Genomic DNA, 24426 nt, shown 5'->3' with positions numbered 1-24426 from the left:
GTTGCTGATAATGGGCCTTTGTAGACATTCCATTTTTAAAAATCAGCTGTTTCCAGCTACAATAGTCATTTACAACATTAACAATGTCTACACTGTATTTCTGATCAATTTGATGTTATTTTAATGGACCAAAAAATTACTTTTCTTTCAAAAACAAGGACATTTCTAAGTGACCCCAAACTTTTGAAAGGTAGTGTATATATTTGGGAGCAGTGTAAAGGTTAGTTGACATTCCCCCTTTCTCTTTTATACTGGATATTTTTCCAGCTCCTGTGAAAAGTTTGGATGCGCGTAAAACCCCCCTTAGTTTTTATAATATTATATGCCCAAGGGGAGCAATTATGGTGCCTGTAACTATTTAAAACAAGTTCCTGTTTTGTCTTATAAAAAATTGATTAGAATTATTCGCTGACTTTTCTGGTCCTGGCCAATCAAAAACAGCACATGTAGAAATGACCTGAATTGCGTGCTGCAGTTGCACACTTCTACAATGTATCTTATTAAAATCTAACATTGACCACTGCTAACCTTATGCCTAACCTTAAAATTAAGACCAAAAAGCAAAACAAGAAAAATTCATGAGTGTTTATGACATGGCCATTTTGACTTTGTGGCTGTGGTAACTATTGACAAACGGGGTCATAGCTTCGACACAACTACAACTTTATTCATCAAAACCCATCCGTTTTGCGCCACCACCGGCTACTGTGCCCATAATTCGGGTTGTAAAAATAACTCTATTTCTGATACACAGTCTTACTGCAAGCACTAAGATTTACCATTGCATTAGGTCTGTAAAAAAATGAAGCCCTGAATCTCAGTATCAGTATATTTTATGCTGAGAACAGACTTATTTTCCCCTGAAAGAACATTGTTGGCAAGAATAAAGTATAAAATAATGAATTACTTTATTCCATTTATATCAATTCGGTAAGGTAATATTCAATTGTCTTTGTTCTAGCATAGGTTTGCTGTCTCTATAAAAACAGGAATTTACACAAGACTGTTTCAAATGACAAGTTAATGAGGGGTAGGTGGTTAATTACCCTCTTAAACTCTTACTACAAGACACTTCACATGATAACTATACTATGTCAGCTAAAGAATGGTTCTCAGACATCCCCTGTATACATCTCAAGCCACACTGCTACGATTTCTCCCCATTGTGGACACTCCTATGTCTGATAAGGTTACTCAGGAAGGAGAAGCTCTTGTAACATAGTTTACACTTGGAAGGGCCTCTCATTGGTGTGAACGGTCTGGTGCTTCTTCACCTAGTCCGCTTCAGTAAAGAGCTTTCCATACGTGGGGCAGGCGTACGGCTTGTCGGCGTCGGAACTAATGCTCGGCCTCCCACGTTGTAACCCAATGACACCAGAGGAGGTAGAAGCAGGAGCCACCCCCCTAAGGTGGTTAGTCTTTGAGCTCCCTCTAGCCATTGTTTGGGTGTTGTTGGGATTGTATGATAGGAATGCCCATACTGACCCTCTGTATTGGTAGGGTAACCATGAGGTAACCGAGGAAGGCTAGAACCAGGTCCAGGCCTTCTATGAACCCAGTCAACAGGCATTAGACAATACTCTGAAGGAAAATACATATTTGCTGACTACCACTCTCTGTGAAGTTTGAAGCCCAGGGCGACCTGCTCTGTTCATCATGGATACTGGGGTTGTTTATCATAGGAACAGAAGGGTCTATCTCCATCAGCCCCAAGCCCTGCTCCATCCCTGCACTGAGACTGGAGCCTCTGTCCACTGGTTGTGTTCCGTGTGGTGGTGGAGTTGTAGGGCAGCTCAGCCACGACGTGACAATTCTTATCAAGTGCATGCAAGAATTTCCTCTGTGTTGATCTCACCAACCACCATTGTCTCACCTCTGAGAAGCAGAGGTTACATCCTGTAGGTCTGATATCTGATTGGAGGTTCAATTTACAGTAATACTATTGGTCAACAACTTCATTTTTGAATCCAAACAAGTCAGAAGCTTATAAAAGGGTCTTAGAACAATGAATCTTTCTCTTATGTTCCTGAATTGCTGTGGTGAGATACCTATACTAATGCGTTGTTTAATGCGTTGTAATGCGTACTAATGCGTTGTTATACTAATGCTTGTTGATGCTTTGTTACTTAAGCTTTATGCCTTGTAGGTGAATCCATTCAAGTGAAGTAATACTTGAATTTAGAACTCCATTCTCATGACCATTCCTTGAGCTTAGTCAGCTAAAGGCATAATACTTGATTGCACATGGTGAACATTTTAAGAGGCTAACTTATTAGTCTTATTACGAGTCGCATGTGAGGTATTTATCATAAATACTCTATATACACGTCAAATATTACTGCCCACTACACAGTCTCTGTCCATCGTGGTTCAGTCCCAGTTACGACCCGGGAAGGAACGGCTCCTGATCCAGGGTCCTGATCTGGGGCCAGGGTTTGTGACCAGCCGCTTCAGAGGTCCAGTCTCTCCTACCAGCAACACCGGATATCAGCAGGTCCTCATGGACTGCAGACTGTAAACACATATTGTACAGAAGAACATAAAGGTTTATATAATAAACTTTACTGTAGACACAAACATAATATTTTAAAATGTTAACCACTGTCAAACCCATCTCTAACACTGTGATTCCTAACAATATGGAGCCATCTGAGTTTATTTATTTTTTAAACAATCCATATGTGTTGATTTGAAGAATTAAGTATAATGTTTTGGTTACACTCATTAGGAAAACCCAGTCATGCAATGATAGAAAAATAACCAAGTCAGTCAGCATGAAGTCAATTTTGTATTTAATTTCAACAAAATGGTCATACACTCACATAACGTGAAGTACAGTACTTTTATTTCACAAAACAATACGTGACAAGTAGAATAACTTCTCACACACTTGACCTGTTCTGTAAATCTGGTACCCTACTTTGATAAAAATTAAGTTTAGAATAGGAAAAGGTTCATCATTACATTACACACACCTTCACTCGTTTATGTCGAGTAAACATGAATTAAGGCACGATCATTTCCTCATTATAAAACACCATCAAACAGGGCAAGGTTGTCACTTCATCAGTGAAGCATTTTTACAGACACCATCACATCAACCATCACCATATCATCTACTCTGCCTCATCATACTCATTCTTTCCTCAGTTCACCTCGCCCAGTTCCCTCTATATCCAAAACCAACAGAACTATAAACAAACTATATAGTTCTACATTACATATACATGGTCCCTGTGCATTTTCTGCTGGTGTATCCTGAGGTAGCTCCTCTCTGAGAACCTCTTCTCGCAGTGTATACAGGCGAATGGCCTCTCTCCCGTGTGGATCTTCAGGTGCATCTTTAGCTGGTGCTGGTGGGAGAACCTCTTCTCACACTGGGGGCAGCTGTAGGGTTTCTCCCCTGTGTGGACTCTCTGGTGCCTCTTCAGGTGGGACGATCGGGAAAAACAGGCCCGGCACAGTTGGCAGCCGAACGGTTTCTCTCCTGTGTGTATCCTCTGGTGGATCTCCACCTGTTGGGGGAAACTAAAGGCTTTCCCACAGAACGAACACCGGAAGCGCTTCTCTTTGGCGCTGCCACCTTTACTGATTCTGTCTCTACTACGGTCATTTGTCAATGGGCTTGTGTAGTCATTTATTGTTGAGGAACTTGCATTGTCTGAGGCATTGTCTGAGGTCTGGTTTAACATTAGGAGAGTGTGAGGAGGATGAAGGCCAGGAAGTGTCTGTGTTGTCGCAGGGTCCATATTCCAGTTGATAGATCCTATAGAAGACAGGCTGAAGGCAGCACCTGTTAGTGGGGTAACCTGAGGCGCCATCAGTCTCTCTGAATCACAACTATAGGAGCAGGACGGATCATTGCTAGCCAAGTCAATGTCTGTTCTCTCTAGCCGCATACGGACACCTCCCCGTCCATGCAGACCAACTCTACGCATTGCCCTGATCTCAGCCAGTCTGTTGTCATGGAGACTAAGTTCAGTTGTTGTTTTGTGTTCGACTGTTTGTTTCTGGTTAACAGTGTTGATCCCCAGCCCAGAGTTGAGGATGCTGTTCCATCCACTGACCTCCACTATGTCACCTCTGGTCCTGGCCTGCTCGGTGGTGATGTCCCCCGGGTCCCTGGCTGCACCGGTCTGGGAATCCAAGATGTCCACCCAGTCTCCTCTGTTAGCCTCCAGCCAACCACCTGCAGGAAGAGTTTACAAAAGACTTTTCAAACATGGCAGAGAAAATGTAACGTTATGACTATAGCTACGGTTCTTGGTAACAGAGCTCAAACACTTGCCACTTATACGCATACAGCCCTCTCGTGGAAGGCTCCCTTGTAAACGATGGCAGCAAAACATTCTGCGGTAAACCTCTAGCCATCAGATTATCCCTCTCAGGGGCCAGGCCCATAGGACCCAAATCTCCGGCCAAACGTGCCTGGTACTTCCCACCAAACCTTGATGTCTTCTGACGCGGGGGTGAACACGGCCACTTCACCTCCAAACGCATAGTCACCTTGCGGCACAGTTCTATGAACAATGCGTTGGATACCAGGGTTTCCCCCGCTACTCCCGTAGCGTGAGGTGGCTGTCCTGGAACTAAGTCCTTTTCGTCACCCGAGAAACCCCCGGAGCTGTCCAGAGACACCAAGTCATCATCCGAACCTGGGCACTGTATGTCACCGTAGTAGACTGAACCAGCTGGCATACCATCTCCCTGCTGGGAGGCTAGTTCCACCTGTTTCCGACAACAGCCTAAAGTGCCTCTCCGCTTCCTGCACCTCGTTTCCAACAGATGCCAGAATCCTGGAAAGGAAAGTTGCCATCAGAAACGCCAAGCTTCCTCAAGAATGCTACACGTCTTTCCAGGGAGTTTGCATGCAGTATGTGGCAATGCGCACACAGACTGTTCCGAGCAAGGGCCGCCAGTTCCATGCCGAGACAAACTATACTATAACCGCATGATCACGACCCCGGCTAAGCCATCGTCATCTTGATCGATTTCTTACTCATTACTCCAGCAAACTGAAGAATAAGGAACTGTTTGATTAGGAAACTTATGATAACAAATAACTTCCGTACACAACGTCCAGGGGGTGAGCACGCTCTGCCACTATGGGACAGTTTAGTTGGCGCAACGTAAGAGTCTCGTTTTCCAATGATTTGTTTTAGTAGCTTGAATCATTCCTGTTCACAAGATGAAGAGCGGGATAGTTGAAGGAATGCCTTGTCAGGGCTGATTGTAGATCCTTCAACCGAAGTCGCAAGAGTGCGACTCCACCATAGTGTGTTGAACCGAAGTTGACTGACTAAGGGGACTCCTTAAATGTTTTGAGTCAATTACCTGGTTAAGGTTATACATTGTGTTTTTGTATGTAAACATAAGTCGAGGACATTATCACATTTATACAACGGGTTACCAACATATTCAAATAACAATTAACATATTTTCATAACTTTTTTTATTTGGATCAATTTATTCATACATTTCATCCTTCCACAAGACATAGTCCCGACACATCTGGGGTTGCTATCCAAGCCGGCTGGTCGTTCGTTCTATTGGTTCGGTTGCTAGAGACGTGACCCACTCGTTTGTTCTAAATGTTCCATTGCCATACTGGCTGGCAACGTTGTTATCCCTTGCTTGCTAGCTAGCCAACTATGGCTAATTTACAGTCAAGTCAAACAGTGCAGGCAGGATAACAACAGTAGTTGTATTTGCATTTGTTTATGCTGTCTTTTAGTGACATTTATTTGGATACATCCATAACAATGAGCTAATGAGGCACGATTTCGCCTGGCATAGAAAATGTGCTCACTCTAGTTTAAAAAAGTATTCATGATTTCGACTAGCTGAGAAACGCTGCCTTGCCTGTCTCTCGTCCCGACTCGTTCATTACTATGGGACAGTTGGTGATAGAATTTGAATATTGAAACAATATTCAAGGTTTATACAAATCTCCGCTGTTGAAAACTAAATGTTAGTCTAAAAGAAATGTGAGATCATGTCTAGATGCTTTTATAGTGGAGATCAACTTTATAACTCCCCTGCCTGGGCTGAGGAGACAATGGATTGGGCAGTCAGATGGAACAGACTAAATAGGCATCTTAATGTCATAGAATTAGCCGGTAGTAACTTGTGGAATGGACACCGGCTAGAAGAAAGAATAATAACCAGGTGCATCACTATTCCCATTGAAGATCTATTACTGTATGTAGGCTATATGTATTTCTCCCTTACCTTGCTCCCCCATCTTTAGTCCACTCAGCAGATCAATACTCTCTGGTCCGTCTTCTATTGTCTCCTCTTTGACTAGCAGCAGATCAGGCTTCCCATCCTCCATGTCAACTGACTGTAAGAGATACAGAGTGAGAGGATGTTGGATCAATAAATCTGATATGAGCACCCTGCTATGGAACATCTACTGATTGGGTAATGAGGGATTGCTATGAGTACTATACAAAAAATGTTAGTTGATTTTATACTAAGCAAATATGTTAATTGATTTGATAACTTGACACTCTTTAAAATGGTTTGATAATTGAATAGGCATGGTCCCAAACCTCAGACAAAATTAACTAAGACCTGGGCATGTATCCACAAAGAGTAGAAGTGTTGATCTAGGATCAGGTCCCGTATCCACAAAGCATCTCAGAACAGGTCCTAGGAATTCTGCTAAAACCAGTTTAAGACAAAAATAACTCCCAGCTCAGAGTAGGTTTTAGGATGATGTTCAGACACTGCCCAGACAAACTGTGAGCCAGGAGTAAAACTCAACTCTGAAAAGTTTCTCAGCTGTTAATCACAACAGTTTGAGGCAGTGATGAGGCCCATTGACATTGGTTATTCCCCATCATTTGCAACAATCACAATGAGGCATCGCCAGCTGTGAACTCTATAGCACGCCTCAGACAACCATGTTGAATGTGACTGTGCATCTTAATGTTGCCATGGTAAAACGTTTGATACTGTATAATTTCGCCTGACACGATCAATTCTCTTAATTAATCGGCATGCATACACTTTTTAAAAAAACCAATTCTGATGGTTGTTAAAGGCAGAATTTTGACATTATTACCGTTATCAACACACTCTTCACTCCCGTTTAACAACTTCAAATCGTTTGAAAGGTCTGTCATTTTCATCAAACACATTCATAGGCAGGTCCAATTTAGGCATCTTTTTGAACAACGAGATATTGCGCTCCAAAGGGATAACTTGAAATGGCATAATGTAGGTCATTAAAAAAAATCGATAGAAAAACATGTTTATTTATTTGCCTATTTGTCATAAGTATTGAGGCATATCATGTGAAATAGGAACTCATGTGAAATCATTGTCAAAGGCACAAGAGATACTGCTGCATGTAGATTTAGATTATTTATGGATCATATAGAATTATCAAAACATTTGAACAAAGCAATTGCATGTGACGCAGGAACCACCGACTCGCTGCATTTTTCTATTATCAAGACAATTGCTGGTAACTCTTAACGGGTTAGGACAGCTCATGAGGTGTTCTAAATATCTGTCTACTAGGTGTGACTAATGAGGCTTCATGCATAGATTTAATTTTTACCCATAAGAGTAGAATGTTTCTATTCTCAGCACTTACGACCAATTTTCTCCTCTGAGACGCTTTGTGAATACGGGCCCAGGTCACCTGTCTACATAGTCCTATTCATTATGATCGAAAACTGATCCTAGATCAGCACTCCTACTCTGAGAGGCTTTGTGGATACGGGCCCTGACCTAATACCATTCAGACAGTAGTTTACAGTGGACTCACCTCAGTGAGACTGTGTGTGTTCCTGTGCTGCTCAGCTGGTGCCTCTTTAGGTGCAGGAGAAGGTGTAGTCTGGTTGTCCATGACCATGTTCCCCTCAGGGTTCCCCAGACTCTCCCCAGACCCCTCCTCCTTCACCAGCAGCACATCTGGACCCTCCTCCTCCTGGAAGTGAGAGGTGATACAGATTACACAGACACACCCCTTCAGGTACGTGCGCACACAGATAATAAACACTTTAAGCAGAGTGTTTACCCCTCCTTATGCTTATAAAGTGCTGTCGGTGTATGCAGAATAGGGTGAGATCAGATGTGATGTATGCTAAAATAATCAATGAAACTCCTAGAATGCCCAAGAACACAAAGGTAACTTGCCTAAATGACTACAGACCCGAAGCACTCACGTCCGTAGCCATGAAGTGCTTTGAAAGGTTGGTAATGGCTCACATCAACACCATTATCCCAGAAACCCTAGACCCACTCCAATTTGCATACCGCCCAAACAGATCCACAGATGATGCAATCTATATTGCACTCCACACTGTCCTTTCCCACCTGGACAAAAGGAACACCTATGTGAGAATGCTATTCATTGACTACAGCTCAGCGTTCAACACCATAGTACCCTCAAAGCTCATCACTAAGCTAAGGAACCTGGGACTAAACACCTCCCTCTGCAACTGGATCCTGGACTTCCTGACGGGCCACCCCCAGGTGGTGAGGGTAGGTAGCAACACATCTGCCACGCTGATCCTCAACACTGGAGCTCCCCAGGGGTGCGTGCTCAGTCCCCTCCTGTACACCCTGTTCAGCCACGACTGCATGGCCAGGCACAACTTCAACACCATCATTAAGTTTGCAGACGACACAACAGTGGTAGGCCTGATTACCGACAACGACGAGACTGCCTAGGGAGGGAGGTCAGACACCTGGCCAGGTGGTGCCATAATAACAACCTATCACTCAACATAACCAAGACTAAGGAGATGATTGTAGTGTAGTGCAGCAGGTTGAGAGCTTCAAGTTCCTTGGTGTCCACATCAAAAACAAACTAGAATGGTCCAAACACACCAAGACAGTTGTGAAGAGGGAACAACAACAAAGCCTATTTTCCCCCTCAGGAAACTAAAAAGATTTGGCATGGGTCCTGAGATCCTCAAAAGGTTCTACAGCTGCAACATCGAGAACATCCTGACTGGTTGCATCACTGCCTGGTACGGAAATTGCTCGGCCTCTGACCGCAAGGCACTACAGAGGGTAGTGCGTACGGCCCAGTACATCACTGGGGCTAAGCTGCCTGCCATCCAGGACCTCTACATCAGGCGGTGTCAGAGGAAGGCCCTAAAAATTGTCAAAGACCCCAGCCACCCCAGTCATGACTGTTCTCTATACTACCACATGACAAGCGGTACCGGAGTGCCAAGTCTAGGACAAAAAGGCTTCTCAACAGTTTTTACCCCCATACCATAAGACTCCTGAACAGGTAATCAAATGGCTACCCGGGCTATCTGCATTGTATCCCACCCGCCAACCCCTCTTACGCTACTGCTACTCTCTGTTCATCATATATGCATAGTCACTTTAACCATATCTACATGTACATACTACCTCAATCAGCCTGACTAACCGGTGTCTGTATGTAGCCTCGCTACTGTATATAGCCTGTCTTTTTACTGTTGTTTTAAATCTTTACCTATTGCTCACCTAACACCTTTTTTGCACTATTGGTTAGAGCCTGTAAGAAAGCATTTCACTGTAAGGTCTACTACACCTGTTGTATTCAGCACACGTGACAAACTTTGATTTGATTTGACAACATTTTGTTGTGTTACAGCCTGAATTCAAAATGGAGTAACTATTTTTTCCCTCAACCATCTACACACAATACCCCATTAGTACTGCACGGTACACTGAAATCTCAGAACTTTTTTGACACACACAAAAAAAATAATAAACAGTCCGGCACTACAATTTGTTACGTCCGGTACTTCTGTCCAATGTGTCTCACGTGATTGAGAGGATCAAGTCAGCACAGCCTCATTATAGCGCAAAGAGCCTCGTCCACTTATTCATTGCTAAAGTGCATTAACCTATGCTGCACAGAAGTTAACACACTTGAATAATGCACCATGGCATGTAGAAATGTTGAAACTGTTCATTACAGTTCACAAAACAATGTCTAAACACGTTTACAATGCAAGACGATACTTACACTTGTTTCTAACATGGAAGTTCAGCATTCCTGAACAGTACCATCACAAAAGTCAGAATAAATGTATATTTAACTTACTTTACCTGTTGTCCTCTGATTTTGTCCTTATGTAGGAGGTAATCTGAGACAAAATATCCACAGGGAAGAGTTATTAGCCCGACTTTCAGTATGCTGGTTTATGGTTGGTATTACCGCTTTTTCATTTCAATACAGATGCAAATTTCACATGACAAACACTTGCACAATATGGCCGAGCATAACCGAACCACATCTGATTGCAAGGAGACTATTCGGTTACATTCAGCTATTGACATATTGTTCATCAGGTGCAATGTGTTAAGAGATTGAAAATACAATTGATTTTATTCAATATTCTGGCTTGTAGAGACTACTGCATCTTTTGTAGGGCGACTTCAGTCAGACTGATAAGCCATGTAGTAACCATGGTAACAACCTGATGTTTAGACAAGGTAGCGTCCAGCTTTAATTAAGCTACATTTCCTTGCTAGCTTACAGCTGAATTCACTACCCTAGTTCTTTGTTTGTGATATGCAAACCATGATGCAAAATATGCTGATTTCAAAGATGATTGTCACCAAAAACGTTATTAAATGCACTTTGTCTCCCTCGCCAACAAAAACAAATTAACTTGTCTTCCATCCTTTGCCTCCCATCTGGTTTTCACTCGATTTCATAGCAACAAACTCAGATTCCAGCCACATTCTGCCTCACGAATTACATTAATTCCTTAGACAGTACACACTTTTATAAAAGAAGAGTGCTTCTTCTATGCAAATGTTGTTAATCAGTACAATAAAATAATTATCTTAGCAGTTGCCAATAAAATAAGTCCTAAATGGAAAGGAAAATACAGGCATTCACCTATATTGTGAATAGACTTAGGCTACATCTTGATTAACCCAGTGTATCAATACAGATTCTCCATTCAAATAAATTATTACCATTATGTTGTTTTCTAGTTAGATTGTTTTTTAAAAATTTTATATTATACAACTTGAATATAATTGTATAATTGATTCAATTAATGCATACATGGCTCTCTCTAAAAACAAATACGTAAAAATGTAATGATATCGAACTCAAAAGATGCCCAAAGATTGAACAGAGCAGTATCTAAATTGATCTGACTGGATCATGTGCCATTCTGTGACTTTGGCAAATACACCTTTTTTTGTGGTATCGTTTTGGTGTCAAGTATCGTGATACTAAACCTGGTATCAATATCAAAGTCAAAATTCAGGTATCGTGACAACACTCTACCCCATAATGACAAAGTGAACACATATTTTTAGACATTTTTGCACATTTATTGAAAATGAAATACAGATATCTAATTTAAATAAGTATGCACATCCCTGAGTCAATACATGTTAAAATAATGTACCGAGTCTCACACCTGGACTGTACAATACTTCCACATTTATTTTAAAATGTCTTCAAGCTCTGTTAAGTTCGTTGTTAATCATTAATCAACAGGTGGGTCTAATCCTGTACGCTGATTGTTTAAAACCGCATTCCAGGCTGTGTCTATTTCACAAATTACCACCAGCTAAAACTATGACGTTTAAAATGCCTATTTACGCTGTTCCATCTCACTGCGCAATCCACTGTCTCATCAGCCCAGCCAGACAATTTAGAAACTTGATCGCCACTGTAAAAAGCATCTAGACATTACCTTCCATTTCTTTTAGACTAGCAATTGGTTTTCAATAGCGGAGATTTTTATAAACCTTGCTGTCTGTCTCTGACATTTGCAACATTGTTTCAGTATTGAAATTCGATCTCCAGCCGTCCCATAGTAATGAACAAGTAGGGATCGGGAGTCAAGATGAGACAGGCAGGGAGCTTTACTCAGCCAGTCGAAATCATGAATCAGCATATTTCTTATGGATATATAGTGTACAAAGAAATGCCAATAGAAAACAGGTAAAACTAAACAAGGTGCAGCTAGTTTGCAGTCTTTCCAGCTTCAGTTTGAAGTGATTATGTTAGCTGTGTTGCTGGCTAGCTCCTCTGAACAAGTGAGCACATTTTCTATGCCAGGTGAAATCGCGCATCATGAGCTCATTGTTATGGATGATTCCAAATGAATGTCACCAAAAGACAGCTTATGCAAATGAAGCTACTTTGTTGTTATGCTGGCTGCATTGTTTGATGTGACTAAGTTAGCCGTAGTTGGCTAGCTAGCAAGCAAGAGATGATAACGTTGAAAATATGAAGAGTGGTAGGATTTGCCACAAACATAACGCTTTGTAGTAAGGGCATAAAGTTTTAAAAAATTGCCACATTTTTTGCAGTTTTAATTTAGTCCCTTATTGGAAACAGGATGCATGTTTTGGAAAATATTTGGATTCTGTACAGGATTTTTTATTTTTACTCTGTCATTTAAGTTAGTATTGTGGAATAACTACTATGTTGTTAATCCATCCTCAGTTCTCCTATCCCAGCCATTAAACTATAACTGTATTAAAGTCACCATTGGCCTCATGATGAAATCCCTAAGAGGTTTCCTTCCTCTCCGGCAACTGAGTTAGGAAGGATGCATGTATCTTTGCAGTGACTGGGTGTATTGATACATCATCCAAACTTCACCACGCTCAAAGGGATATTCAATGTTTTTTACCCTTCTACCAATAGGTGCCCTTCTTTGCGAGGCATGGCAAACCTCCCAGGTTTTTGTGGTTGAATCTGTGTTTGAAGTTCACTGCTCGACTGAGTGACCTTACAGATAATTGTACTGGGTACAGAGAAGAGGTAGTCATTCAAAAACCATGTTAAAATCTATTATTGAGCATAGAGTGAGCATGCAACTTACATGTCTTGTTAAGGTTTACTCCTGAATGTATTTAGGCTTGCCATAAGAAAGGGTTTGAATACTTATTGAATCAAGACATTTCAGCTTTTCATTTTTAATTCATTTGTAAAAATGTCAACATAATTCCACTTTGACATTATGGAGTATTGTGTGTAGGCCAGTGACACAATCTCAATTTAAGCAATTTTAAATTCAGTCTAACACAACAAAATGAGGAAAAAGTGAAGGGGTGAGAATACTTGCTGAAGGCATTGTACCTGTCTCAACAAAAACTCTGCATGAACTTGATAAACTGCATTCATTTTCTCATAAAGTGTTTTGGGAAAAAATTAAGTAGTTGAATGGAAATAATGAAATAGGCATTTGTGAACATCATATAGCCTACACAGTACAAACATTATGTAACAGACTTTTTAGGCTTTTATATATACAGTGCCTTGCGAAAGTATTCGGCCCCCTTGAACTTTGCAACCTTTTGCCAATTTTCAGGCTTCAAACATAAAGATATAAAACTGTATTTTTTTGTGAAGAATCAACAACAAGTGGGACACAATCATGAAGTGGAACGACATTTATTGGATATTTTAAACTTTTTTAACAAATCAAAAACTGAAAAATTGGGCGTGCAAAATTATTCAGCCCCTTTACTTTCAGTGCAGCAAACTCTCTCCAGAAGTTCAGTGAGGATCTCTGAATGATCCAATGTTGACCTAAATGACTAATGATGATAAATACCATCCACCTGTGTGTAATCAAGTCTCCGTATAAATGCACCTGCACTGTGATAGTCTCAGAGGTCCGTTAAAAGCGCAGAGAGCATCATGAAGAACAAGGAACACACCAGGCAGGTCCGAGATACTGTTGTGAAGAAGTTTAAAGCCGGATTTGGATACAAAAAGATTTCCCAAGCTTTAAACATCCCAAGGAGCACTGTGCAAGCGATATTATTGAAATGGAAGGAGTATCAGACCACTGCAAATATACCAAGACCTGGCCGTCCCTCTAAACTTTCAGCTCATACAAGGAGAAGACTGATCAGAGATGCAGCCAAGAGGCCCATGATCACTCTGGATGAACTGCAGAGATCTACAGCTGAGGTGGGAGACTCTGTCCATAGGACAACAATCAGTCGTATATTGCACAAATCTGGCCTTTATGGAAGAGTGGCAAGAAGAAAGCCATTTCTTAAAGATATCCATAAAAAGTGTTGTTTAAAGTTTGCCACAAGCCACCTGGGAGACACACCAAACATGTGGAAGAAGGTGCTCTGGTCAGATGAAACCAACATTGAACTTTTTGGCAACAATGCAAAACGTTATGTTTGGCGTAAAAGCAACACAGCTGAACACACCATCCCCACTGTAAAACATGGTGGTGGCAGCATCATGGTTTGGGCCTGCTTTTCTTCAGCAGGGACAGGGAGGATGGTTAAAATTGATGGGAAGATGGATGGAGCCAAATACAGGACCATTCTGAAAGAAAACCTGATGGAGTCTGCAAAAGACCTGAGACTGGGACGGAGATTTGTCTTCCAACAAGACAATGATCCAAAACATAAAGCAAAATCTACAATGGAATGGTTCAAAAATAAACATATCCAGGTGTTAGAATGGCCAAGTCAAAGTCCAGACCTGAATCCAATCAAGAATCTGTGGAAAGAACTGAAAACTGCTGTTCACAAATGCTCTCCATCCAACCTCACTGAGCTCGAGCTGTTTTGCAAGGAGGAATGGGAAAAAATTTCAGTCTCTCGATGTGCAAAACTGATAGAGACATACCCCAAGCGACTTACAGCTGTAATCGCAGCAAAAGGTGGCGCTACAAAGTATTAACTTAAGGGGGCTGAATAATTTTGCACGCCCAACTTTTCAGTTTTTGCTTTGTTAAAAAAGTTTGAAATATCCAATAAATGTCGTTCCACTTCATGATTGTGTCCCACTTGTTGTTGATTCTTCACAAAAAAAATACAGTTTTATATCTTTATGTTTGAAGCCTGAAATGTGGCAAAAGGTCGCAAAGTTCAAGGGGGCCGAATACTTTCGCAAGGCACTGTATATATATATATATATCTCACACAATGTTTGGATGCAATATTCTACCCAGGAATATTCAACACTGAAATATGTTACCCTTGTTATTACAAATGCACCTGTGGATCTTTTCTGCTGACAACACTGAAAAGTAATCTTTGTGTTTAATGCAGGGTTTGATCTAAAGGTCAGAAGCTTGTGGAACGGTTACTTTCTATGTTATAGAGTGAATGGTTTTTCAACTGGTGTATCCTGAGGTAGCTCCTCTCTGAGAACCTCTTGCTGCCGTGCGTACATGTGAACAACCTTTCTCTCATGTGGACCTTCAGGTGTATCTTCAGCGGGTTCTGGTGGGAGAACCTCTTCTCACACTAGGGCAGCTGTAGAGTTCTTCCCTGTGTGGACCCTCTGGTGCCTCTTCAGGCTATACGAGTGGGAGAAGCGCATATGACACTGGGTACAGCTGAAGGGTTTCACCCCTGTGTGGACCCTCTGGTGGATCTTAAGGTTGCCAGCCTGGGCGAATCGCATGTGACACTGGGTACAGCTGAAGGGTTTCTCCCCTGTATGGACCCTCTGGTGGGTCTCTACGTTCTGGAGGCAGCTGAAGCCTTTGTTACAGGACATGCAGAGGAACCGTTTCTCTTTACCGTTGCCTGATGTTGCTCCCCCTCCCTGAGCCTTGGCTCTTTGGTCCTTTGAGTTCAATACTTGATCGAAAACAAAGTGGCCGTGTGAATCGGAAGGCCCCATCGACGTGGACACTCTGTCACGATCCCTGAGAATGTGTAAAGGGGACTGGGTCGCAACATTTGGATTAGTCTCTAAGCTTTCCCTGTAATCTAAGACATCTCTACCTTGTGAGTGTCCTTCTCCTAATTGAGTCTTGTCTCCATTCAGTGTCAGAGGAACATCGTCCTCCATTTTCACAGTCACTTCGTCTACGACTATAACTACCCCTTTCTTATCTAGGCACCCTTCAGAGTATACACTACTACTGTACTGGTTCCAGTCCCCTTTAGACAGATCAGTCTGTGTCTCTAAACCCAAGTGTATGTTGACAGGTTCCATCTCTGTAGTGTAAAAACAAGACAGATCATCAACACCAGTGTCTAACGTATCACCATCTCCACGGGAATTAACCGTCCTCTGGCTCTGGTGAAATACCGGTAAATACTCAGAGTCATTAGCAGGAGGACTGCCCAGTGTCCCCCGCCCTAGTCTCTCTGGGTCTGATCTGTGGTCAGATCCTGTGTGTAAGAGCCTGTGTGTTAAAGTCTTGGTGTCTGTCTCTGACTTGAGGAATGCGTTCGGCGTTCCACTGACCTCCATGATGCTATGTTGGGTATTGGGCGGTGCTGGGGCGGTGGTGGTAGGGACCTCCGTGGCTACATGTGGCGCTCCAGTCTGGATCTCTCTGCTGTGTCGTGGGTCCTCCTCTCTTTCAGATCTCTCCTGCTTGACCCCAGGACCAGCAGCCTCTGCATCTACAGACTGACACAAGAAGAGAGGTTAATTACCTGTGCATGAGTTCTATTGGATAACAATGTCATAGGGAAGTCTCACAAGCTCTACTTTCGTCCCTTCGCTATATCGGCATTGAACATGTCACCCTCCTTAGGAGAGGGGGTGACCTTGACAATTTATTATTAAAATGAGAGGCCGCCTGGATCGTTTTTGCTATCCATTGTAAATAATGTTTGTAAGCCTATGTCGCCAAATTACACTACATGGTCAAAAGTATGTAAACACCCCATCAAATTTGTGATTTGGCTATTTCAGCCAAACCCGTTGCTGATAGGTGTATAGAATCAAGCACAAGGCCATACAATCTCTATAGGCAAACTTTGGCAGTAGAATGGCCCGTACTGAACTCAGTGACTTTCAACGTGGCACCGTCATAGGATACCACCTTACCAACAAATCAGTTCGTAAACTTTCTGCCCTGCTATAGCTGCCCCGGGTCAACTGTAAGTGCTGTTATTGTGAAGTGGAAATGTCTAGGAGCAACAACGGCTCAGCCGCGAAGTGGTAGGCCACAAAAGCTCACAGAACTGGACCGCCGAGTGCTCAAGCTCGTTGCGCGTAATAATCGTCTGTTCTCGGCTGTAACACTCAATACCAAGTTTCAAACTGCATCTGGAAGCAACATCGGCACAAGAACTGTTTGTCGGGAGCTCCATGAAATGGGTTTCCACACAAGCCTAAGATCACAATGCTGAATGCCAAGCGTCAGCTGGAGTGGTGTAAGGCTCACCACCATTGGACTCTGGAGCAGTAGAAAAGCGTTCTTTGGAGTAATGAATCACGCTTCACCATCTGGCAGTCAAACGGAAGAATCTGGATTTGGCGGATGCCAGCAGAATGCTACCTGCCCGAGTGCATAGTGCCAACTGTAAAGTTTGGTGGAGGAGTAATAATGGTCTGGGGCTGTTTTTCATGGTTCGGGCTAGGCCCCTTAGTTCTGGTGAAGGGAAATCTTAACGCTACAGTATACAATGACATTCTACATTATTCTTTGCTTCCAACTTTTGTGGCAACAGTTTGTGGAAGGCCCTTTCCTGATTCAGCATGACAATGCCCCTGTGCACAAAGCGTAGTCCATGGGGAAATGGTTTGTCGAGATTGGTGTGGAAGAACTCGACTGGCCTGCACAGAGCCCTGACCTCAATACCATTTTACACCTTTGAAATTAACTGGAACGCCGACTGTGAGCCAGGCCTAATCACCCAACATCACTAATGCTCGTGGCTGAATAGAAGTAAGTCCCTGCAGCTATGTTCCAACATCTAGTGGAAAGTCTTCCCGGAAGAGTGGAGGCTGTTATAGCAGCAAAGGGGGGACCAAATCCATATTAATGCCCATGATTTTGGAATGAAATGTTCAACAAGCAGGTGTCCACATACTTTTGTAGTTTATATCTATGATCATATGTAATCCATTCATGCTTTATAAAAATCATGTTTTATTTATATCTGTAAATTAACCAATGAAATCAAACCACAGCCGGCTATGATTACAGACACTTGCGTGTGTCCTTTCAAACTCTAAACTAGTGACCTGCACTGTCATTATGAAGACAGCTTGGCTGTTGAAACGTCACAAAATGATTGCATCTGAGCTCCTAGTGTGTGCGGTAGTCCTTTTCTTTTTCAAGTCTCACAATCTCCCTCCGCTATGACAGATAAATTAAGATGTACATGTGAGTAGTCTTTCTGAAATAAACTGGCTACATTTGTTGGACTGTCATTTTTATGTAACACTATTACACTAACCTCTATCACAATAATGTTCTTGGTTGAGGTTCCACTCCCCTCATCATCAGTGATTGGTTGGTCATCTCGCCATGTATTGTGTCCCACTGGCTTCACAAAGGTCCTGTGGCCTTCAGTGAGATGTCCTTCACCTGAGAGAGTCACTGGGGGAAAAGAGGTGGTTAGGTTAGCTACTGTCAATGCTCAGTGGTATATTGTACACTATTGACACTGTCTAGAATTGACAAGGATGTAAGGTAACACTTTACATAACTTCTTAATATACTATTTATAGATCGATTGATTATGTTCCATGCATCATATTGTTTTCAATTAGTACATAATAGGAAATGCTGTAAATTAAGAATCTGGTTAGAATATGATATTTTATCTTTATGATAGATAGTTAAGAAATCAGGGGAATTATTGCATCCTATGCAAAAACTGACCAAGACCCAATTTTGGTTAACACGTCTAAAGTCACACATGGCAGATGGGAACGGGGCGACAGGCTGCGTCTTCTGCAAAATGTACCTCTTGCCATTCCTTTGTATTGGTCGAGGATCTTGACACTACTGGGACGACTGGCGAGGACGCGCTCTTGCGTTGTCCTCTCTGCGCGCTCCCGTGCCACCTTCAGTTCTTGTAGCTGTAGTTTCCTCCGCAATGCCCTGTTTTCTTTCTGGCTTTGAGTAATTTCCAAACGAAACACTGCATAGTCGTCGTCTACGAGTTTACAGATTTCTGCTACGGCTGCATTCGCTAGCACCTCCATGATGGAGGCTATTTGCGTGTGAAAAACCATACAGTTAGCCATCGTTAGCTAGCAGCTAGCTAACAGTAGATAACATATATCAAACAAGTCCCGTCTCCAACGCGAACTAAACACTGCTTGGGGAAATAATGTGATACTGTGCAGTAAAATTAATCATATTTTGAGTTACATGATGTTAATAAACGTCTAAATAACGACAATAAAACGCTAACGTGGAAATTATTATAGGTCAATGTTCATTTCCGTATAAACTGAAGAGAAAGGATCTTATTTGTTGTCGTCATAGCTCATAGGGTGTGGTTTAATGAAGCATTTGTGTACTGTTTGAATTACGGTACAACTTATATTATATAAATCTCCTATGATCAATATCTTTCAAGATGACCGCAGACTTGTTTAGAAAGAACAGTGTGTTAGCAATAATAGAGTAGAAGAATAAGGTCATTATTTATTTACAACATCTCAGTAAGGTAAATATTCAACTATACTTGTTCTTGCCTAGATCCTTATGGTAATTATTACAATGCAATGCCTTGCATAAGCATTCAACCCCCCTTAAACTTCTACATTTTGTGTTACAACCTGGAATTGAAATCGATTTAATTGTAATTTGTCAACAGTTTATTGAAAATACTCTGTTAAAGTGGAACAAAAATTCTAAAATAGTTTGAAGATGAATGAAAACTAAAACACTAATATACCTTGATTACATAAGTATTCACCCCCCTGAGTAAATACTTGTTAGAAACACCTTTGGTAGTGATTACCGTGTTGAGTCTTCTTGGGCAAGTCTCTTGAGAGCTTTGCACACCTGTAGGCTATTGTGCAATATTTGCCCAATATTCTTTTAAATTCTTCAACCTCTGTCAAAGTGTTGGGGATCATGGCTAGACAGCAATTTACAGATCTTGCCCTCGAATTTTCAAGCTGATTTAAGTAAAAAATGTAACTTGGCCACTCAGGAACGTTCATCTTCTTGATAAGCAACTTAGATTTGGCTTTGTGTCGTATGTTATTATCCTGCTGAAAGGTGAATTCCTCTGAGTGTCTGGTGTAAAGCAGACTGAAGCAGGTTTTCCTCTAGAATTTTGTCTGTGCTAGCTCCATCCTTTTTCTTTTCATCCTGAAAAATCCCAGCGTTTTCCGATGTCAATCATACCTATACCATGATGCAGCCACCACCATGCTTGAAAATAAGGAGGCAGTTACTCAGTCATGTGTTCTGTTGTATTTGCCCCAAACATAAGGCTTTGCATTTAGGCAAAAAAGTTTATTCCTTTGCTGTGTTGTTTTGCATTATTACTTTAGTGCGTTGTTGCATACAAGATGCATGTTTTGGATATTTGTATTCTTTTCATTCTGTCATTTAGGTGGAGTCAGTACAGTGTTGATCCATCCTCAATTCTCCCATCTCAGCCATTAACCTCACCAATGAGTTTTAAAATCACTGATGGCCTCATGGTAACATCCCTGAGCAGTTTCATTCCTGTCCTGCAGTTCAGTTCAGAAGGATGACTATCTTTGATGTGTCTGGGTGGTTTAATACATAAACCACAGCATAATTATTAACTTGACCATGCATAAAGAGACATTCCATTTTGGATATGTTATTGTTACCCATCTACCAATCTCTGCCCTTCTTTGAGTCTTTTCGAAAAGCTCCCTGGTCTTCATAATTTAATCTGTGCTTGAAATGCAATACTTGACTGAGGGACCTTACATATGTTGTATGTATGGGGGACAGGGGAAGGGTACTGGGCAGCGCTGTCAACCCCTATTATTTTACAGAGTGAGTCCTTGTAACTTATGTGATTTGTCTAACGAAATTTTACTCCTGAACTAATTTCGGCTTGCCTAAACAAAAGGTGTGAATAATTATGCAATGATTACTGTATATTTTAGTATCCAATTTTTATATATAAAATTGTATATATAAAATCTATATAAAATCTTCCACGTTGACAGAGTATTTTGATTAGATTGTTGATGAAAAATGATTATTAAATCCATTTAAATTTGTTCGTAAACAAAATTAGGAAAAGCCTAAAGGGGGGTGAATGTTTAGTTGACCCCTTACATCGCTACAAGTTACCACAAAAATATGCAGAACATTTGATGCTATTGTTAAATTCTGATATTAAAATACCAACACAACAGGGTAGAAGGAAGCATAACAGGGTAGAACTAACACCAATAATGAATACATTATATGAAGTAAAAAGTTATTTAATATCTTTACTGAACAAAAATAAATGCAACATGCAACAGTTTCAAAGATTTTACTGAGTTGTAGTTGATATAAGGAAATCATGGATCAGAAAACCAGTCAGTATCTGTTGTGACCACCATTTGCCTCATGCAGCGCAACACATCTCCTTTGCATAGAGTTGTTCAAGCTGTTGATTGTGGCCTGTGGAATGTTGTCCTACTCCTCTTTAATGGCTGTGCGAAGTTGCTAGATATTGGCAGAAACTGGAACACGCTGTCGTACATGTTGATCCTGAGCATCCCAAACATGCTCAATGGGTGATGTCTGGTGAGTATACAGGAAGAACTGGGACATTTTCAGGTTCCAAGAATTGTGTACAGATCCTTACGACATGGGGCCGTGCATTATTATGCTGAAACATAACGTAAAGGCGACAGATGAATGGCACCACAATGGGCCTCAGGATCTCATCCCGGTATCTCTGTGCATTCAAATTGCCACAGATAAAATACAATTGTGTTTGTTGTCCGTAGCATATGCCTACCACCACCATGGGGTACTCTGTTCACAACGTTGACATCAACAAACCACTCATCCACACGATGCCATAAACGTGGTCGGCGGTTGTGAGGCCGGTTGGACGTACTTCCAAATTCTCAGAAACAACGTTGGAAGCGGTTTATGGTAGAGAAATTAACATTCAATTCTATGGCAACAGCTCTGGTGGACATTCCATCAAAAATTGTGACATCTGTGGCATTGTGTTGAGTGACAAAACTGTACATTTCAGAGTGGCCTTTTATTGTCCCCAGCACAAGGTGCAACTGTGTAATGATCATGCTGATTATCTTGGAAAAGGAGAAATGGTCAATAACTGGGATGTAAACATTTGTGCACAACATTTGTGCAAAATAAGCTTTTTGGGTGAATGGAACATTTCTGGGATCTTTTATTTCAGCTGATGAAACATGGGACAAACACTAAATGTTGCATTATATATTTTTGTTCCATGTATGAAATAGTTGAAAAACATAACACCTATAATAAGAATTAATATTGTGCATTAGTTTACTTTCTATTTATTTGATCATAGAAAAAAACGTTTTTTTAAAAAACATTGTCAACCGGAGTTTGTAGTTTGATTTGATTTTAAAACATGAAAATAGATTATATATTGTTGCTAGCCAATTACATTACTAATTACAATTATTTATTCACATTTCATTTCATGACAATTACTTACATGATGCTATGTAACTGTAATTAGTAACAAATGTATCTAAATATACATAAAATATATTCAAAGATAAATAAATATTGACAGTCTTATTTGCCAACTTTTCTAACAACATTTAACAACCATTAGGTGCATAATCCTAACAGGGTGGAACCTTTACACCATTTTTTTCCCCAACAACAAATGATGACACTTCCTGAACGTGGTGTCATTGTGGGAAGGGGCTGTTTTTTTAAAGGGGAATTCAGTGTTTCCTCTATATTCATTTAGCCATCTCCGCAAAAGATATGTACATTTGTTTTTATATTTTTGCAGAGACAAGCTTTTAAATGGATAGTTGTTGGCTCAATGACTGGAAGTTTACGGGAACAGCTAGCATGTATTTGCGCTAACACTTATCGATTCATTCCCCCCATCTAGGTTTACTGTCTCTCTAAAAACAGGCATTTACACAAGCCTGTTTCAAATGACAAGTTAACAAAGGGTTAATGAGGGGTATGTGGTTAATTACTCTCTTACCTCAAGACACGTCACATGATAACTATATTTAATCTAAATAACAGTTTCCAGGCATCCCCTAAGTATCTCAAGTGATACGATTTCTCCCAATTGACAACTTTGTCAGATAAGGCTACTCCTGCTGTGCATACAGGGAAACTGCTTCTCCTGTGTGGACCTTCAGGTGCACCTTCATATTGTGGTGGTGGGAGAACCTCTTTGCACACTGGGGGCAGCTGTAGGGTTTCTCCCCTGTGTGGACCCTCTGGTGCCTCTTCAGGTTGGACGATCGGGAGAAACTGGCTGGGCACAGGTGGCAGCTGAACGCTTTCTCCCCCGTGTGCATCCTCTGGTGGATCTCCACCTGTTTGGGGAAACTGAAGGATATCCCACAGAACGAACACGGGAAGCGCTTCTCTTTGGCGCTGCCACCTTTACTGATTCCATCTCTACTATTTTCATTTGTCAATGAGCTTGTGTAGCCATTTAGTGTTGAGGCACTGACATTGTCTGAGGTCTGGTTTAACATTAGGAGAGTGTGAGGAGGATGAAGGCCAGGAAGTGTCTGTGTTGTCGCAGGGTCCATATTCCAGTTGATAGATCCTATAGAAGGCAGGCTGAAGGAAGCCCCTGTTGGAGGGTTAACCTGAGGCGCCATCAGTCTCTCTGAATCACAACTATAGGAGCAGGATGGAGCATCGCTAGCCGAGTCTGTGTCTGTTCTCTTCAGCCGCATACGGACACCTCCCAGTCCCCGCAGACCAATTCTACGCCTTGCCCTGGTCTCAGCCAGTCCTGGTCTCAGTTCAGTTGTTGTTTTGTGTTCCATTGTCTGTTTCTGGTTGTGATTCCCCAGCCCAGAGTTGAGGACACTGTCCCATCCACAGACCTCCACTATGTCGCCTCTGGTCCTAGCCTGCTCAGTGATGTTGTCCCCTGGGCCCTTGGTGGCACCGGTCTGGGTCTGGGAATCCAAGATGTTCACCCAGTCTCCTCTATTAGCCTCCAGCCAACCTGCAAGAAGTGGTTACAAAATACTTTCCAAACATTGCAGAGAAAACGTAACGTTATAACTAATGTTCCCTGAAGGAGGGAAACAAGGTACAACGTACTATGGGGAGTCACACCCTTGCAACTTCGGTTGATCTACAATCACGCGTGGCAAGGTCAATGAAATCCACGCCTCGCTGGACACGCCGTCTTCCACAGGATTAATTCCTTCAATTTAATACCGCTTTCAGGGCTTGACATTAACTTTTTTAGCCACAAGTAGGACAGATGATTTACTTGGCCGAAAGCGCAAGTAACTTGTCCCCCACCCAGACCAGCGGGAGTTGCCAGGGTCCCCCCCCCTAAAGGGCAAATGATCTCCCCGAACCAAGGCAGCCTGGGCCAACGGAAAGCCCCAAGAATCAATGATAAACCCTCCCAGCGCACCCTCGCCAACGTGGGCTGAATCAGAACCACTGGTGAAAATGCATAAAGGAAGGTCAAAGGCCACTGGTCCGCCAGAGTCCGTTCCCAACGGGGCACTTGGGTCCCTCATGCAGAAAAAAAGACAATTCGCAAAGATCTATGTCGGCATTGCCGAACCGCTCC

At 41.8% G+C, this 24426-nt stretch overlaps 2 protein-coding genes across 6 annotated transcripts in view; both read right to left on the bottom strand.

Moving 5' to 3' along the window:
- Positions 1 to 884: 884 nt before the first annotated feature.
- On the bottom strand, positions 885 to 20037 carry LOC110534615 (uncharacterized). Of its 4 annotated transcripts, none has more exons than XR_016483888.1 (7): positions 18643 to 20037; positions 18130 to 18272; positions 16181 to 16348; positions 7781 to 7942; positions 6232 to 6343; positions 4068 to 4796; positions 885 to 2512 (listed from the first exon to the last, which is right to left on the bottom strand). XR_016483888.1 is itself a non-coding variant. In XM_090187558.1 (7 exons), exons 1-7 carry the CDS (start codon positions 18923 to 18925, stop codon positions 2381 to 2383), a joined length of 1122 nt encoding a protein of 373 aa, XP_090043684.1. In that variant the 5' UTR covers positions 18926 to 20037; the 3' UTR covers positions 885 to 2380. The 4 variants fall into 4 exon arrangements, 3 of the variants coding, with proteins under 3 accessions (XP_090043684.1, XP_090043683.1, XP_090043682.1); XM_090187558.1 differs by having other exon boundaries at positions 4068 to 4189; XM_090187557.1 differs by lacking the exon at positions 885 to 2512 and having other exon boundaries at positions 2776 to 4796.
- A 1056-nt stretch (positions 20038 to 21093) lies between these two features.
- The window catches only part of LOC110534667 (uncharacterized), a 38480-nt gene continuing 35147 nt past the window's right edge, over positions 21094 to 24426 (bottom strand). For both annotated transcript variants that reach the window (XM_090187560.1, XM_090187559.1), the window contains exon 6: positions 21094 to 23841. In XM_090187560.1, coding sequence (XP_090043686.1) covers positions 22961 to 23841 — 881 coding nt within the window. In that variant the 3' untranslated portion in view covers positions 21094 to 22960. The remainder of the gene's footprint in view (positions 23842 to 24426) is intronic.

The sequence above is a fragment of the Oncorhynchus mykiss genome, chromosome 10, assembly GCF_057628025.1.
Source record: "Oncorhynchus mykiss isolate SJ-2025 chromosome 10, ASM5762802v1, whole genome shotgun sequence".
NCBI lineage: Eukaryota > Metazoa > Chordata > Actinopteri > Salmoniformes > Salmonidae > Oncorhynchus > Oncorhynchus mykiss.
This window is presented reverse-complemented; position numbering and strand designations above follow the sequence as displayed.

Bases quoted from the DNA above. Each gene is read 5' to 3' on its own strand.
- LOC110534615 (XM_090187556.1), bottom strand. From the start codon at position 18,925: ATGGCTAACTGTATGGTTTTTCACACGCAAATAGCCTCCATCATGGAG. The intron at 7,943-16,180 runs GTCAGTGGAACG...TCTCACTTCCAG, and splicing joins CCCAACATAGCATCATGGAG to GAGGAGGAGGGTCCAGATGT. The intron at 6,344-7,780 runs GTGAGTCCACTG...TATCTCTTACAG, and splicing joins ACACACACAGTCTCACTGAG to TCAGTTGACATGGAGGATGG.